The 13,415-nt window shown below is 48.4% G+C and overlaps 1 protein-coding gene and 1 long non-coding RNA gene across 2 annotated transcripts in view; one reads left to right on the forward strand and one right to left on the reverse strand.

The window, feature by feature from the left end:
• LOC135322396 (uncharacterized) overlaps positions 1-13,415 on the forward strand; it is a 53,524-nt gene that overhangs the window by 8,181 nt on the left and 31,928 nt on the right. The gene's annotated exons all lie outside the window — the stretch shown is intronic.
• Positions 3,935-8,172, reverse strand: LOC105100996 (uncharacterized). Its single transcript, XM_031462369.2, has 6 exons — positions 8,089-8,172; positions 6,848-6,880; positions 5,123-5,230; positions 4,800-4,907; positions 4,473-4,562; positions 3,935-4,217 (listed from the first exon to the last, which is right to left on the reverse strand). The coding sequence occupies exons 1-5, from the start codon at positions 8,144-8,146 to the stop codon at positions 4,534-4,536; spliced, it is 336 nt and encodes a 111-aa protein (XP_031318229.1). The 5' UTR covers positions 8,147-8,172; the 3' UTR covers positions 3,935-4,217; positions 4,473-4,533.

Consider the following 13,415-nt stretch of genomic DNA (forward strand, 5'->3'; position numbering starts at 1 on the left):
TTTTGTAAAGCAAATGAAATGAAGGGCAGTCATCAGTTTCGATCTCTAAATTATAATTTGCTTAATAAATAATATCCTGTAACCTATCTTCACCGACTAAGCTTGCTTTAATTATTTTTGCAAATTGCATACCCTCTAAGCTTCATGTAACCTAGATAATATATCACAAGACTCCTTAACCACCCCCTGCAGACCACCTCTGACATCTAGGTCACTATGGTAACAGTCGCTTAAGTTGTTTTTCAGGAACTTGAAGTCAGCTCTTGTCCAGTTTGAGCTGGTTAAGGTTGGTTGGAGCCACCTACTCTCAAACTGGCTTTGCACAATTGTCCAATGAATGACCTTTTGACGTCAGAGGGCCAGAAACTCCACCCTCAGATCGTGCTAACATAGCCATTTTCTGAACATGCGTCCCATGAAAAGCATGTAACTTGGATGCTCCTGCACAGAGCACCAATTACCTCACGTTCCCCCTACCTCCCGTCACCTTTCCCGACTCCTAAAACCACCCTGCTACTGTATCCCGCAAGTATTCCAAGCCCCGGACCTTCCGGGAGGTGGATTTGAGATCTGTTCTCCTCACTTGCCTGCCTCATGAATAAATGCTTTCTCTGCTGCTCACCTTGGCATCTCGGCATTTAGCTTACTGCGTGAGGGCAAACGAAGCTGATTCCTGCTTTGGTAACACGAGTGCCTGACTTAAGCTTTGATTGCCAGGGCATCCACTTCAGACATGGCTATCTCAATAAACACAATAGCCAGCCACACGACTAGATAAAGAGCCAGGCCGCTCCCCCCCAAGTGAGGCTCCTTTATTTTAGAGATCTTGGCTGGTTTTGATAAGTGACCTTTTGGGTCACTTGTTTTTCTCTTCCCATGCTTTAAATTCTTTCTCTTATGTTTTAAATTCACTAATAAAGAGCGGACCCTGGAAACCCTAGACCTGCCTCCTCAACCTCAATAAAAACAGAACCCCAGGCCTGTGTACTCCCCCCACCCCCCCTCCGCCTCCCCACCATGAATGCCTGTGTGGTCCCAGGTGTGCCATGTAATTTCCAGGTCCTGTGAGAAATGAATTCCCCCCACCCTTTCCATAGTGTCCTGGTAATTATTGCTGAAGGGCATCTTGCAGTCATAATAAAAACCACAAGGGCTGGTCCAGCCATAACACTGGTTATTGATAGGCTGAGATGAGCATCAAACAAGAGGATGGAGAAATTAATTTCACAGGATGAGAATGGAGAGGTGGGCAGAAGTGGTGAAGTCATTCAACATTCACCTAATATTTACTGAGTGCCTCTTTGTTCTAGGCACTGTTTTAGGCCCTAGGGATACATCAGTGAAAGGAACAGAAATCCCTGCCCTCGTGGTGCTTACTTCCTAGTGAAGAAAGCAGACAAATAAGTAAATAACACAGTATATTAGATAATAGTGAGAAATGCTACAAGCTGAAGAAGTTCTAGAAATCTGCTGAACAACATAATGCCAGTAGTTAACAATACGGTGCTGTGCACTTAAAACCTTAAGAGGGTAGATCTCATGCTAAGATGGTAAGTGTTTTTAATACACACACACACGTGGCAAGGAGACACAAGACTCTTGGAGGTGATGGTAACACAGGTGTGTGCTTATGTCCAAACTCCCCAAAACGTATAGATGAAACATGTGCAGTTTTTTTGTACCTTAAATATACATCAAATAGCAGAAAAAAAATGCTAAGGACAACAATAAAGTAGGGACTTTGTAAGGGAAGTTGCAATTTTAGACAGGCTGGTCAGGAAAGGCCTCTCTGAAAAAGTGGCATTTGAACAAAGATCTGATGGAAGTGAGGGAATGAGCCATTACATTATATGCCAGATGTTGATATATATCTTTTGCAATCATTTAAACCGTAAGTAAAAAATTCTAGGTACCTGCTTTAGCACGTGTGAAAGTATATTTAGTTTTAAAAAAATTTTTTAGAACAAAGTTTAGGAAAAAGAAATTAAGAAAGCAATCCCATTTACAATAGTGTCAAAAAGAATAAAGTATAGGAATAAATTTAACCAAGGAGGTGAAAAATCTGTGCAGGGAAAACTGTAAGACCTCTATATACATATCAGCCAGAATGGAATAGTATGCAGCCATGAGAATGAAGGAAATCCTGCCATTTGCATCAGCATGGATAGACCTCGAGGGTATTATGCTCAGTGATATAAATCAGACAGAGAAAGACAAATACTGTAAGATCTCACTTATATGAGGAATCTTAAAAAAAAGAAAAATTGAACTTGTCTAAACAAAGAGTAGATTGGCTGTTGCCAGGGGCTGGGAGGTGGGAGGAATGGGTGATGGTGGTCACAGGGTCTGAACTTCTGGCTATAAGATGAAGCCAGTAGCCTGATGAGAGGATGGATCTGGGAATGGAGTGTGTATCAGCTTCCTAGCTCTGCCATAATACAGTGCCATCAACTGGATGACTTAAAACAACACACATTCATTGTCTCACAGTTCTGGTGGCTAGAAGTCCGAAATCAAGGTGTCAGCAGGGCCATGCTCCCCCTGAAATCTATAGGGGAGACTGCTTTCTTACCACCTTTCTAGCTTCTGGTGTTTGCCGGCGATCCTTGGCCTTCCTTTTCTTACAAATGCATCACTTCATGGCCATCTTCCCTTGTGTGTCTTCACATCATCTTTCCTCTGTGTGTCTCTGTGTCCAGATTTCTCTCTTCTTATAGACAACAGGCATATTGGTTTAGGGGTTCACCCTACTCCAGAGTGACCTTAACTAATTGCATCTGCAATGACCTGATTTCCAAATAAAGTCACATTTTGAGGTACCAGGGGTGAAGACTTCAACAGGTCTTTTTGGGGGGCACACTTCAACCCATGAACAGGGTGGCAGGCTACTTGAGTGTGAAATGCCCTGTGTACCCAGCATTGATCATAATCAGCGCTCCGAGGGGATCTGTTCCTTGGTAGTGTTCTCCGAAATGCAGGATGTGTGGTGGAAAGAAGGCTGAGTAGGAGGATATATTGCTCCATTCATTCAAAACCGGGTCTACGTTGAATGCCTCCCAACCCCAGGATAGAAGGGGAGGGAATCTGATGGGGTGGAAGGAAGGACAGTCTAGAATCAGTGATCTGGGGGTGTTAGAGAGCAGACGTCCTGTGCACCAGGCCTGGGGAGAGGGCTGGTGGGAGAGCTGATGCTTCTGTCTTTGTCTATGGTCATGAGTGTCCTTCCCTGCTCATCTGTGTGCAAAGCACAGCCCTGGCCTGCGGTGGGGGAAAGTGGGGGATACAGGATAAGCACGTGGATAATTGTAACAGATTCAATTGGTCTCTTTGGTCAAGCACCAGCCATCACTGCCGTGGCTCATTATTTTACTTCTGTGATCTAACTGGCCGTGGCCATTCACTTTGGCCCAGCGTAGAAAGTATGAATATGGGGTGGCCCAGCATGAGAAAGTGGCTTTAACAACAAGGGCTCAGGCTTTAACTGTTTTTCAAGATGATAAACCCTGCTTCGCTGGAGGTTGATTTACTTTTTGGAAATGCTCAAATGTCCCTGGGAGCCATGTGTGAAGAATAAGGAAGGGAGGGTAGAGCTCAGTGGTAGAGCACGTGCTTAGCATGCACGAGGTCCTGTGTTCAATCCCCAGTCCCTCCATTAAAAAAAAAAAAAAAAGAACCTGATTACTTCCCCCTTCTCTCCTGACCCCAAAACAAAAAGGAGGCAGACCAGAAGTGGAGTGGCATTTGGACCAGAGGGAGACCCAGCATGTGTGGCTGTGGCTCAGTGTGGGTCCAAGGGCTTGTGAGAGGCTGTGTGTGGCTGAGAGCCTGGGTCAGGCATGGCTTTCCTCCCGCTCTGCTCCAGGGCCCACCCCACAGAGCACAGACAAGCGCAAGCTGAATGCTTTCAGTTTAATCTCTCTAGGCTACAAGCATGTTTAAGGCGGTAAGTCCAGAGACCCCATTCTGTTCAGTTTCTCAGAGTGAAAATATTGGAGAAGTGAATTTTTTCCTCAGGGTTTGTGCAAATTCGGCTGCATCTAGAGTACAGCGGAGAGGAGAATGAGGCTTGAAGGGTGGAGGCACCTTCCTCCTCTGCTCCATCTTCTGCTTCCCAGCCTCACTGAGCCCCTGGAGGGGCCTCGCACCAAAATCAGAGGGATGGCAGGTAGAGTCACCGGAGAACAAGGGACCTGCGCTCTCCCACCACCTGGGCAGGACTGAGAGGAAGACAAGCAGGCCGTGGACAAGAGGAAGGCTGGAGGCCAGACCCCAGGGGAAATCTGGTATCAGGCAACCATGGTGGTTTGCATGTGGACGGGAAATTGGAGACATCGTGAGGGAAGCTTCTGCAGGGAGTGCAGGGACTCAGGTGTGGTGTGCAGGTGGTGGCGTGTGCTGTCCACCTCCCACCCCTGGACTGTGGGTGGTGAGAATTCCCACTCCCACAAGCCTTTGCTTTGGGATGTACTCACCTTTGATTCATTTTTTCCCAACTTTAATTTTTTTCACGTAGTTTTTCTCCCGCTCTTTTGGCTAGCCCGAGACTTTTCTTACCCCGAGACCTAATTTTGGAGCAGAAAAATCACATGGGCAGAAAAGTTGTATCGTTAAAGAGGACGCCCACTTTCCCTCTTTCCCACCTTCCCCCAACCCCATCCCCCACCGGACATTATTATCCTCGGACAAATTCCTCAAGTGGAGAAGTTTTGCCGGTGGCGTGTTCCGTCCACCTCCCACCCCTGGACCGTGGGTGGTGAGAATTCCCACTCCCACGAGCCTTTGCCTTGGGATGTACTCACTTTCGAGAAATTTTCTTCCATCTTCAAGTCTTTCACGTAGTCTTCCTCTCGCTCCTTTGGCTAGCTCGAGACCTTTTTCTACCCCAAGACCTTTTCCTACCCCGAGTCCTAATTTTGGAGCAGAAAAATCACATGGACAGAAAAGTCAAGAAGAGGACTCCCACCTTCCCCTGACCCCACCCCCCACCGGACATTATTATTCTTGGACAAATTTCTGAAGTGGAGAAGTTTTGCCGGTGGCGTGTTCTGTCCACCTCCCACCCCTGGCCCGTGGGTGGTGAGAATTCCCACTCCCACGAGCCTTTGCCTTGGGATGTACTCACTTTCGAGAAATTTTCTTCCATCTTCAAATTTTTCAAGTAGTTTTTCTCTGGCTCCTTTGGCTAGCTCGAGACCTTTTTCTACCCCAAGACCTTTTCCTACCCCGAGTCCTAATTTTGGAGCAGAAAAATCACATGGGCAGAAAAGTCATATCTTTAAAGAGAACTCCCACCTTCCCCCGACCCCATCCCCCACTGGACATTATTATTCTTGGACAAATTCCTTAAGTGGAGAAGTTTTGCCTAGGGGCCCAGTTTCTTTCTCCTGAAAAGGTGGGTGGAAGGGGAAAGAAACCACGTAAGGTGCAGGCAGCAACATCTGCTGTTGCAGGAACTCTCGGTGGGGGGTGCAGGGTGCACCCCCATTTGTGCCTTTGTGTCCGGGTGAATGGCTCTGCCTGCTCCTCCCTGGGCCTGTCTCTGTGGGTGGAGGCGTCATGCAGGCCTGCCGCCAGACACTTCTCTAGGTTGTTATCTGGCGTAGAGACAGAGACTTACGCAGGGGTTTGAATACTAAGCTGGTTTTCTCCTGAGTCACTGCCGAAGTCTCCTGGGCTGTCTTTTGGGGTGAAGCAGATTCCACTACACATGTCGTCGTCTCATTAGCTTTAGCTACAAACCAACCAATTTGTTGAATTTAGCACAATCAGTGTTTTTTCCTCTTTGGAAGGGGTAAGAGGGCCCCAGGATACCTCTCTGTGCTGGGTGCCAGAAAACAAAAGTGAAAGGGCATGAACCCTGCCCTCTTTAGGGAGGCAACACACAATGTGCCTGCTATGGAACTGAATGTGTGTGTCCCCCTCAAATCATATGCTGAAATCTTAACAGTGGCACCCACCCCCCTGCCCCCGGCAATGTGATGGGAAGGAGGGCCTATGAGATTAGTCACAAGGGTGGTGTTCCCCTGAGTGGGATTAGCGCCCTTATAAAAGAGACCCCGGAGAACTCTGTCTGTCATGTGAGGATACAATGAGAGATTGGCAGTCTGCAACCTGGAAGAGGGCCCTCACCAGAACCTGACCAGGCTGGTGCCCTGATCTCAGATTTCCAGCCTCCAGAGCTGTGAGAAATACATTTCTGCTGTTTAAGCCTAGTTGCTAGTTACAGCAGCCAGATTGGATCAAGACAGTGCCTCCTAGAAAGTGGGCAGAGTTGGGGAGGGATTTGGGGTGGGGTCTGGGGAGAATCAGGGGGCATGTCAGAGAGAAGCTGGGTCTTGAAGGCAGGATTCTGGCAGGGAGGATGTTCTAAAGGGGCTTCTTTGGGGGCAGGAAGTGAGTCAGCAAGAGCTCGGGGGAAGGCATGGGTGGGGCAGGTGTGGGGAGTGCAAACACGTTCAGCTGAGCTGATGTGGGTGGTAGTGGAAGGAGAGGCATGGAACACAGGGCTGGAAACGAGGTCTGAGGCTGAATAAGAGGCACCTCGCTGAGGAACTGGGAGTTAGGGGAGGTGTTTGCGGGTGAAGGGATTAATACCATGAGTGACATTTCCTTTGTCATTTAACCTCATCTTTTCCTCCCTTTTATTCACAACGAATCTTTCCCCCAGACTTCCCATGACCTTAGCCTTAGTTTCCTCCTCAGCCTTGTCCCCCCCCCCCCCCACGCTCCTCGCATCAAGAGCAGGACCCAAGCCCCCTCCCCCTGGATCCCTCTCCCAGCCCCCACAGACATCCCCAGCTGTTAAATTAAAACCTCCCCCCAGGGCAGGAGGAGGGAGAGAACTCACGGGACACAGGTTCCTGGACCAGAGTAGAATCTTCTGTAACGGAGGAAAGAGATGACAGTGAGCACTGAGCCTGCCCCGAGAGCCACCCTCCCTCCCTCCCATTCCCAATCCTCGGCTCCTGGAATGGCCTGTGGACGCACGGGAACACACGGCTCTGTAGGTTCAATGTGGCCACATCACTACGTCCCCCTGGGTGTTCTTTCTGATGTTTAATTTTAACTCCTCCTGCAATTTCTTGAAGCAGGCTCTCCTTGGGGAAGTGTCATATGCCTCTGAAAACTGCCCTCCTCCCCGCTTGCTTCTAGCTTGTGAAGGTTCCCTGAGATCCCCGTCAGGGAGATGGCTGTGGTTGGAGGAGCTCTCTGTGATGGAGCAGGACAGTGTGGGGGCCACGGGGCCACACCCCAGTGATTTCTAGGGTTGGACCCCCCATTCTCTTCATTCTTTTAACACAACATTTATACAAAGCTTGCTAATTAAAGGGGGTTCAGTGCTGAAGAAAGTGGACAGACCCTGCCTGACAGAGCTGATAGTCCACGATGTAATTATTTAGTTCCTGATGTGATGATGTGGGGAGGGCAGGTACAGGGTGTGATCAGGGCAAACAGGGACTCATTTATTCTGCATGTTCATGGAAGGGTCCTTTGAGAAGCTCATATCTAAACTGAGATTTGACAGATAAAAAAATGTTGGCCAGGCGATGCTCAGAGCTGGAGGAAGGGACAGGGGAGGAAAAGCATTCCAGGCAGAGGGAAGGACAAGAAGGAATGTCCTGATGTTTGATGTTCAAGGAACGGCAGTGTCGTCCTGGCCCGGACACTACTTTTGTGAGGTTGGAAAAGGCATCCTGAGAGACGTGATCAGAGGCAGGGGGCACCGCTCGGCACGTGGAATGCAGGTAAGATTTCAGCCCCCACCACCCCTGGCCTGGCACTCCTGTGCAGTGGACAACCTGCCCAGCTGTACGCGGTGGCCCAGAGGCCCTACAAGAAGGCCAGGGGGGCAGGAGCGTAATGGGTAGAGGGTGGTGTGTGAGGTGGTGGACCAGGCAGGGCTGGGGGTTCCTGGCTCCCTGACCAGTGGGGTCAGGCCGCGGGCGGAGACCTGGAGGCACGAGCCACTTGCAGAGGCAGGCGGAGCTAGGGCAGCACTGGGAGAGAAAGAGAGGCAGGAAGACAGGAGCGGTGGCTGCCCTGGACCATGAGGGCTCTGGTACGGTGCAGGGGAAGGGCCATACTCACGGGCACAGACCAGAGTCCCAGCCAGAGCTGCCAAGAAGAGGAGAGCCGTGAATCTCATGGCCTTGGGAAGAGGAGTGAATGTAACCACAGAATCCTCTGAGGGTCCGAGAATGCCTGTACTGACACTGCTGGGCCCTTTTAAGGATGTCACTAGCCAATGGGAATCAAGCTTGGAGGGGTGTGACATCCGCATCCTCCTCCCCTTCTTCCCCAAACTGTCACCCTCTAAGTCAACAAGGGCTAGGTGGGGCTGACCGATGCCTGGCATCCGTACAGGGAGGTCCTTTCCCTCCTGACTTCCAGCCATCCCTTTCCCCCTCCCTCCCTTCTCCATCCCTCCTGCCCCCTGGGTCACATCTCTGGGATCACAGGGACCAGAGACAGAGCAGGTTTTGTTTGGGGTGATTCTGGAATGTGTCTGTTGAGGGTCCTGGTAGAACTGGGGTTCTGGCATCTCTCCAGGGGGAGTCTGGGGGCTCAGGAGATCACGTCTGCCTTTTGCCTCCATTCCCACAAGAGCTCAGTGCAACCCTGGCTCCCCAGACTATGTGAGCCTTTCCCGGGGAGGCTTCCCTCAGGACACTTGGGGGCTGAGTTCATGGCTCCTCTCTCCCCTTGAGGGGCTGGCTTTGTAGGCACTGTGCCTTCTCTGGAGGGGTCTTCTGTTCTTGAAGTTATCTAACCCCTATGAGGCACTGCCCCAGCTCCATATGGGCCTCTGTCAACCTCTATCTTCAGGCGCAACCAATGGGACTTCGTGTTTCTGAGAGGTTCTCTAAACTTACTGAAGTTGGAACTTGGTTCTCCATTCAAGTGGGGAGCTAATCCATAGTGTGAACAACCCAGAAAAATAGGTAATTCTGAAGAAGCTTCTCTTTGAGTTGGGATTTCTTCCCCTCCCTGAGCTGGGATTCAAGAGCCCTGGATTTTGAGTTCTGGCTTTGTCACATACACAGGACAGTATACTGTCCAACATTGAAAACTGCAGGGTTTTCATTTGTCATCTAGGAGTCTGGGCTCCTCTGTGCAGGACAGTAGTGGAAAGTAAATGAAATAACATATGGCCAAGAATTCATTAGATGATCCATTTCTATGGACTGTGTGGGATTCTTGAACCACGCAGAGGGTGGTTGGGTTTGGTTCAGGTTGGTGCTAGAAGCTTAACAGACTGGGGCCAAGGGGAAACAGGAGCCCATTGAGGGGCTGATGGGTGGGAACAGGGCACTGGATACCAATCTGTGATGCTCTATTTGCTTGGCGTTGCCCCTCAGCAGGACCAGGAGGTCGTGCGTTCTTCTCTGCCTCATGGCTGCTCTGCAGATGAGCATGGGAAAGCAAGTATTGGGGAACTTTTGATATGAGGATCAAAAGTTTGGGGTGTCTCGGTTCAGGACATTAATCTCTTTAGGGGATAAAGGAAGAGAAAATTAATGGGGCGGGACATTATAGGCATGAAGAGGGAGAACTTTCAGGCCACTTCATCCATCCTTGGCCTCCAGGTAAGATGACCGTCACATTCAGGCAGCTGATCTGCTCCAGACATAGAGGGTGGGAATGGGGTTAAAGTAGGGGTTCCCCACTAACTCCCTGTGTGATCTGATGTTTAAGGTTTCTCTGGCACCTAACAGTGGCCAGTAGGTGAAGAAGAGGGATTCATTGAACTAATGAGGGGACAGGACCTGACAACTGCCCGCTTGCCTGAGGGTCCAGGCCTGGGAGCCTTGGAGGTGGTGGTGGCCTCTACTGGGATGGGAGGGCTGAGTTACAGGAGAAAGTGTTGAGTGCATCAGTGCCCTGGGGTGTGTGTGTGGGTGTGTTTGTGTGTGTGTGTGTGTGTGTGTGTGTGTCCGTGTGTACACTGCAGGAGAAGCTCTGCCTCTAGACCCCAAGCAACCTCAATGAGCACATCAGAAAAGCCAACAGGAGCAAACTACATTATTTGCACAAGTTTTTTCGAACAGGAAATTAAAATTTTGGCATCAACATTAGAGCTGTCACAGAACAGGTCTTTCCAAATGTCACTGCTCAGCCCTTTTCCTCCCCCAATCCTCCTCCTGGCCTCAGGAATTAAAGAGGCAGGTACTGACATCAAGAGGAATGAGATGGAAGGGAGGGACATTTGTTCTATAGAAAATTTTCATTACCTTATAAATGTGCCCAGGTTCAATGTTATCCCACATTGTACAGCCCAGGAAAGAATGGGCTTAGAGAAGAGAGACGCACCCCATATGTCTGGGTGAGGGGTTCTCAGTGATGTCTTATCTTCTAGGGTACCTGATCTCCATGATGACTGTTTGTCAGTTTGTGTCTTTTCTCACATCCTGGTTATTCTCCATCCATCATCCCTCCCCCTCTTCCCTCCCTCAGGTCTATTCCCTGCCCATCTCTGTACTGATCTGGGACGATGCACTTTGTGGGCTGCATCGCTTGGACTCCCTTACCCTCTAGCTGCCACCTGAGTTTGGCTAATGGGGGACATTGATGGGAGGTCAGAGGATGGGAAGAGAGAGGTCGGGGCATTTGTTCCACCTGCTCCCTCCTTGCTTTGGCATACGTTTTAAGATGGTTCCCAATGGTCCCCACTTCCTGGCACTCATGCCCTTGTGTAATTCCCTCTGCACGAGCATGGGCTGGACCTAGTGATTCACTTCCAACAACCAGAGAACCTTGAGTAATACAGGTACTGATTAATTAAGACTGGAAAAACTTAATGTTGCAGAGGCCCAACATTTATTATAAAATGTTATAAACATTTATTATAAAATTTATAATTATAATTAAAAAATTATAAAATATAAAATATTGAGGAATTAAAATTAATATTTATAAATTTATAAACTATTTAAAAATATTTAACAAATATATTTATGTATAAATTTATAAATAAATTATATAAATATATAAAACATTTGTATATATATATTTATTTATTTTAAGAAATTGGTGCACAAGATCATAGAGGCTGGAAAGTCGAAAATCTATAGTTCAAGTCTGAAGGCTTTTGGGCTAAAGACCGAGGGAAGAGCTGTCAATCCAAAGGCCATTTGCTGGCAGAGTTCCTTCTCCCTCCGAGGACGTCAGTCTTTTGTTCTATTCTGGCTTTCGACTGATTGGATGAGGCCCACCCACTGTATGGAGGACAATCTGTTCTAGTCAAAGTTCACTGATTTAAATGTTAATCTCATATAAAAATACCTTCCAAGAAACAGCCAGAATAATATTTGAGTAAATATCTGAGCACTGTGGCCCAGCCAAGTTGACACATAAAATGAACCATTACAGTAACCTTCAATATTTTGCTTTTGGAAGGGTTAGTGGACATTGGGTGGGGCCCAGAGGGAAAAAGACATGTTATGTGCAACTTCAGAAAGCTTTTTCCAGACTTAAAGTGAAAGACTCTTTTTCTATTCCTGGTTTCACAGGTGAAGTGGTGAGATCCAGGGAGGTGCAGGACAAGTCCACAAAGAAGACCAAACAGCTGGCCCTCCTGCTGTGGTCTTATTAAAAGGAACTCTCAGAGCTCCCATGTGGTCCAGCTACTTTGGTTGGCAAAGTCCAGATGGGGACTTGGAATCAAAGGGTAGAGGTAGAGGGTTGCGAATTTCAATGCCTACAGGAGTTAAGCAGGTTATATAAACAAGACAGGCAGGCCAGGTGTAAGGCAGACAACAGCAGAGATGCAATGATAAATGTCCCTCAACCTCAGGGTTAGGGAGTCGGGAGGAAGTGGTAGAGCCGGAGCAAACTGTAGTGTGCCTGTCCTGTCCACAGTGGTCGGCTGCCCCTCCCTTGGGCTGATTCTTGCCAGACATTCTAATTCTTCAGGAAAAATTAGAAATCTGCATTCCCATGTGAAATCTGATTTGCTTTCTTCTTATTTTTTAAAAAAAATACATTTTATGTATTATTTTTACTTTTTATTTTGAGATAACTTCAGACTTACAGGGAATTTGCAAAAATAGTACCAAGAATCTCCATGTATGCTCCCCAGGTTCACTGGGGACTGGAGTCCTCACATGCTAACATTTATTCATGCTTGATCCGTCATCTTTGGCTTTTGTCTCTTATCTCTTCTTCGGTGTTTTCCTGAACATTCTGAGAATTAGGGCTGAATTTTTAGCAGACATGAGGGAAGACCCCTTCAGAGCTGGGCACTAAGTTCTTGACTAATCTTCATGAAGGCAGATCCTGGTCCTTGTGGTTTAATTTTATCTTTGGAAACAACAGTTTATGGCTCAGTCAGGATTTGGTGGAGTTTTCTTTTTCTGCAAACGGTGCTTCCAACTATGCCCTGTCCAATCTCCCTTTCCCAGTTTTAGTGACATATTGAGTAGATTCCACAGTTTTTAGTTCCTTTTTGGCTATTAAGAAAGAATTCATCTGAAATTGAGCAGGACCCTGCGGGGCTCTCCTGGGCACAAAAGCCCCACTGTGTCCCTCGTTTCTTGTTTGTAGAAATAGGCTTTGGTTTCCTAGGCCTTCCATGAGTTCCAAAGAGCAGATGTAGGTGGTTACTAACTAGGAACGTGAAGGAATGCAGAAACAAAGGAAAAGCAGTCAAGAAACAATAGTTTAGAGTCCTAGTTCCTTCTCAAGGGATATACATAACATTCTGACACAGAGCTTTGAGTTGTTCTGCAGGAACTAAGGCCCCCACTCAGGCAGAGGATGGTGACTACACACTGACCACAAGCACATAGACCCCAGACTGGTTAGAACCAGCAGGTTGGTGATTAAGGTCCCTGAAACATCACCCAGTTACCTCACCACCAACCAATCAGAAAAAAGTCATGTACCCTGCAGCCCTCACCCCAAATGTTGCCTTTAAAAGCCCTTCCCTGAAAAGGAAGCCACTGGGGAGTTAGGGTCTTTCGAGCATGAGCACCCGTTCTCCTTGATGAGCCCTGCGGTAAGCGCTGTTCCTTCACCATAACCTGGTGTCAGGAAATTGGCTTTGCTGTGCACCGGATGAGCCAACCCAAGTTTGATTCAGTAACACATCCAGTTTAAGATCTTACCCCTTTTCCTCTCCCAGCAGACACTTAACTAGAGAGACCTGCGAGGGGGCAGGGTCTGGTTCTGGATCTCAAGGGAGGTGGGGCAGGATGGCAGAGATCTTCTAAGGTCGCTGGTCAGCGGCAATGAGAGGAGAAGTCCTGACCTCCTTCTGGCTTGGTCTCCCTTCATCTGCTCCTCTGAGGGCCTCTACTGATGCAGGGTGGTCTCCGGGTGGATGGGGTTCAGCTTCACCCAGTCCCCTTCATTGCTGTGCAGTCCTTCAAGAGGGGCAGTTCCTTGGGCCCTGCCAGGGGCCACACCTCGCCCCT

This window comes from Camelus dromedarius, chromosome 11, assembly GCF_036321535.1.
Source record: "Camelus dromedarius isolate mCamDro1 chromosome 11, mCamDro1.pat, whole genome shotgun sequence".
In the NCBI taxonomy this organism is placed as follows: Eukaryota; Metazoa; Chordata; class Mammalia; order Artiodactyla; family Camelidae; genus Camelus; species Camelus dromedarius.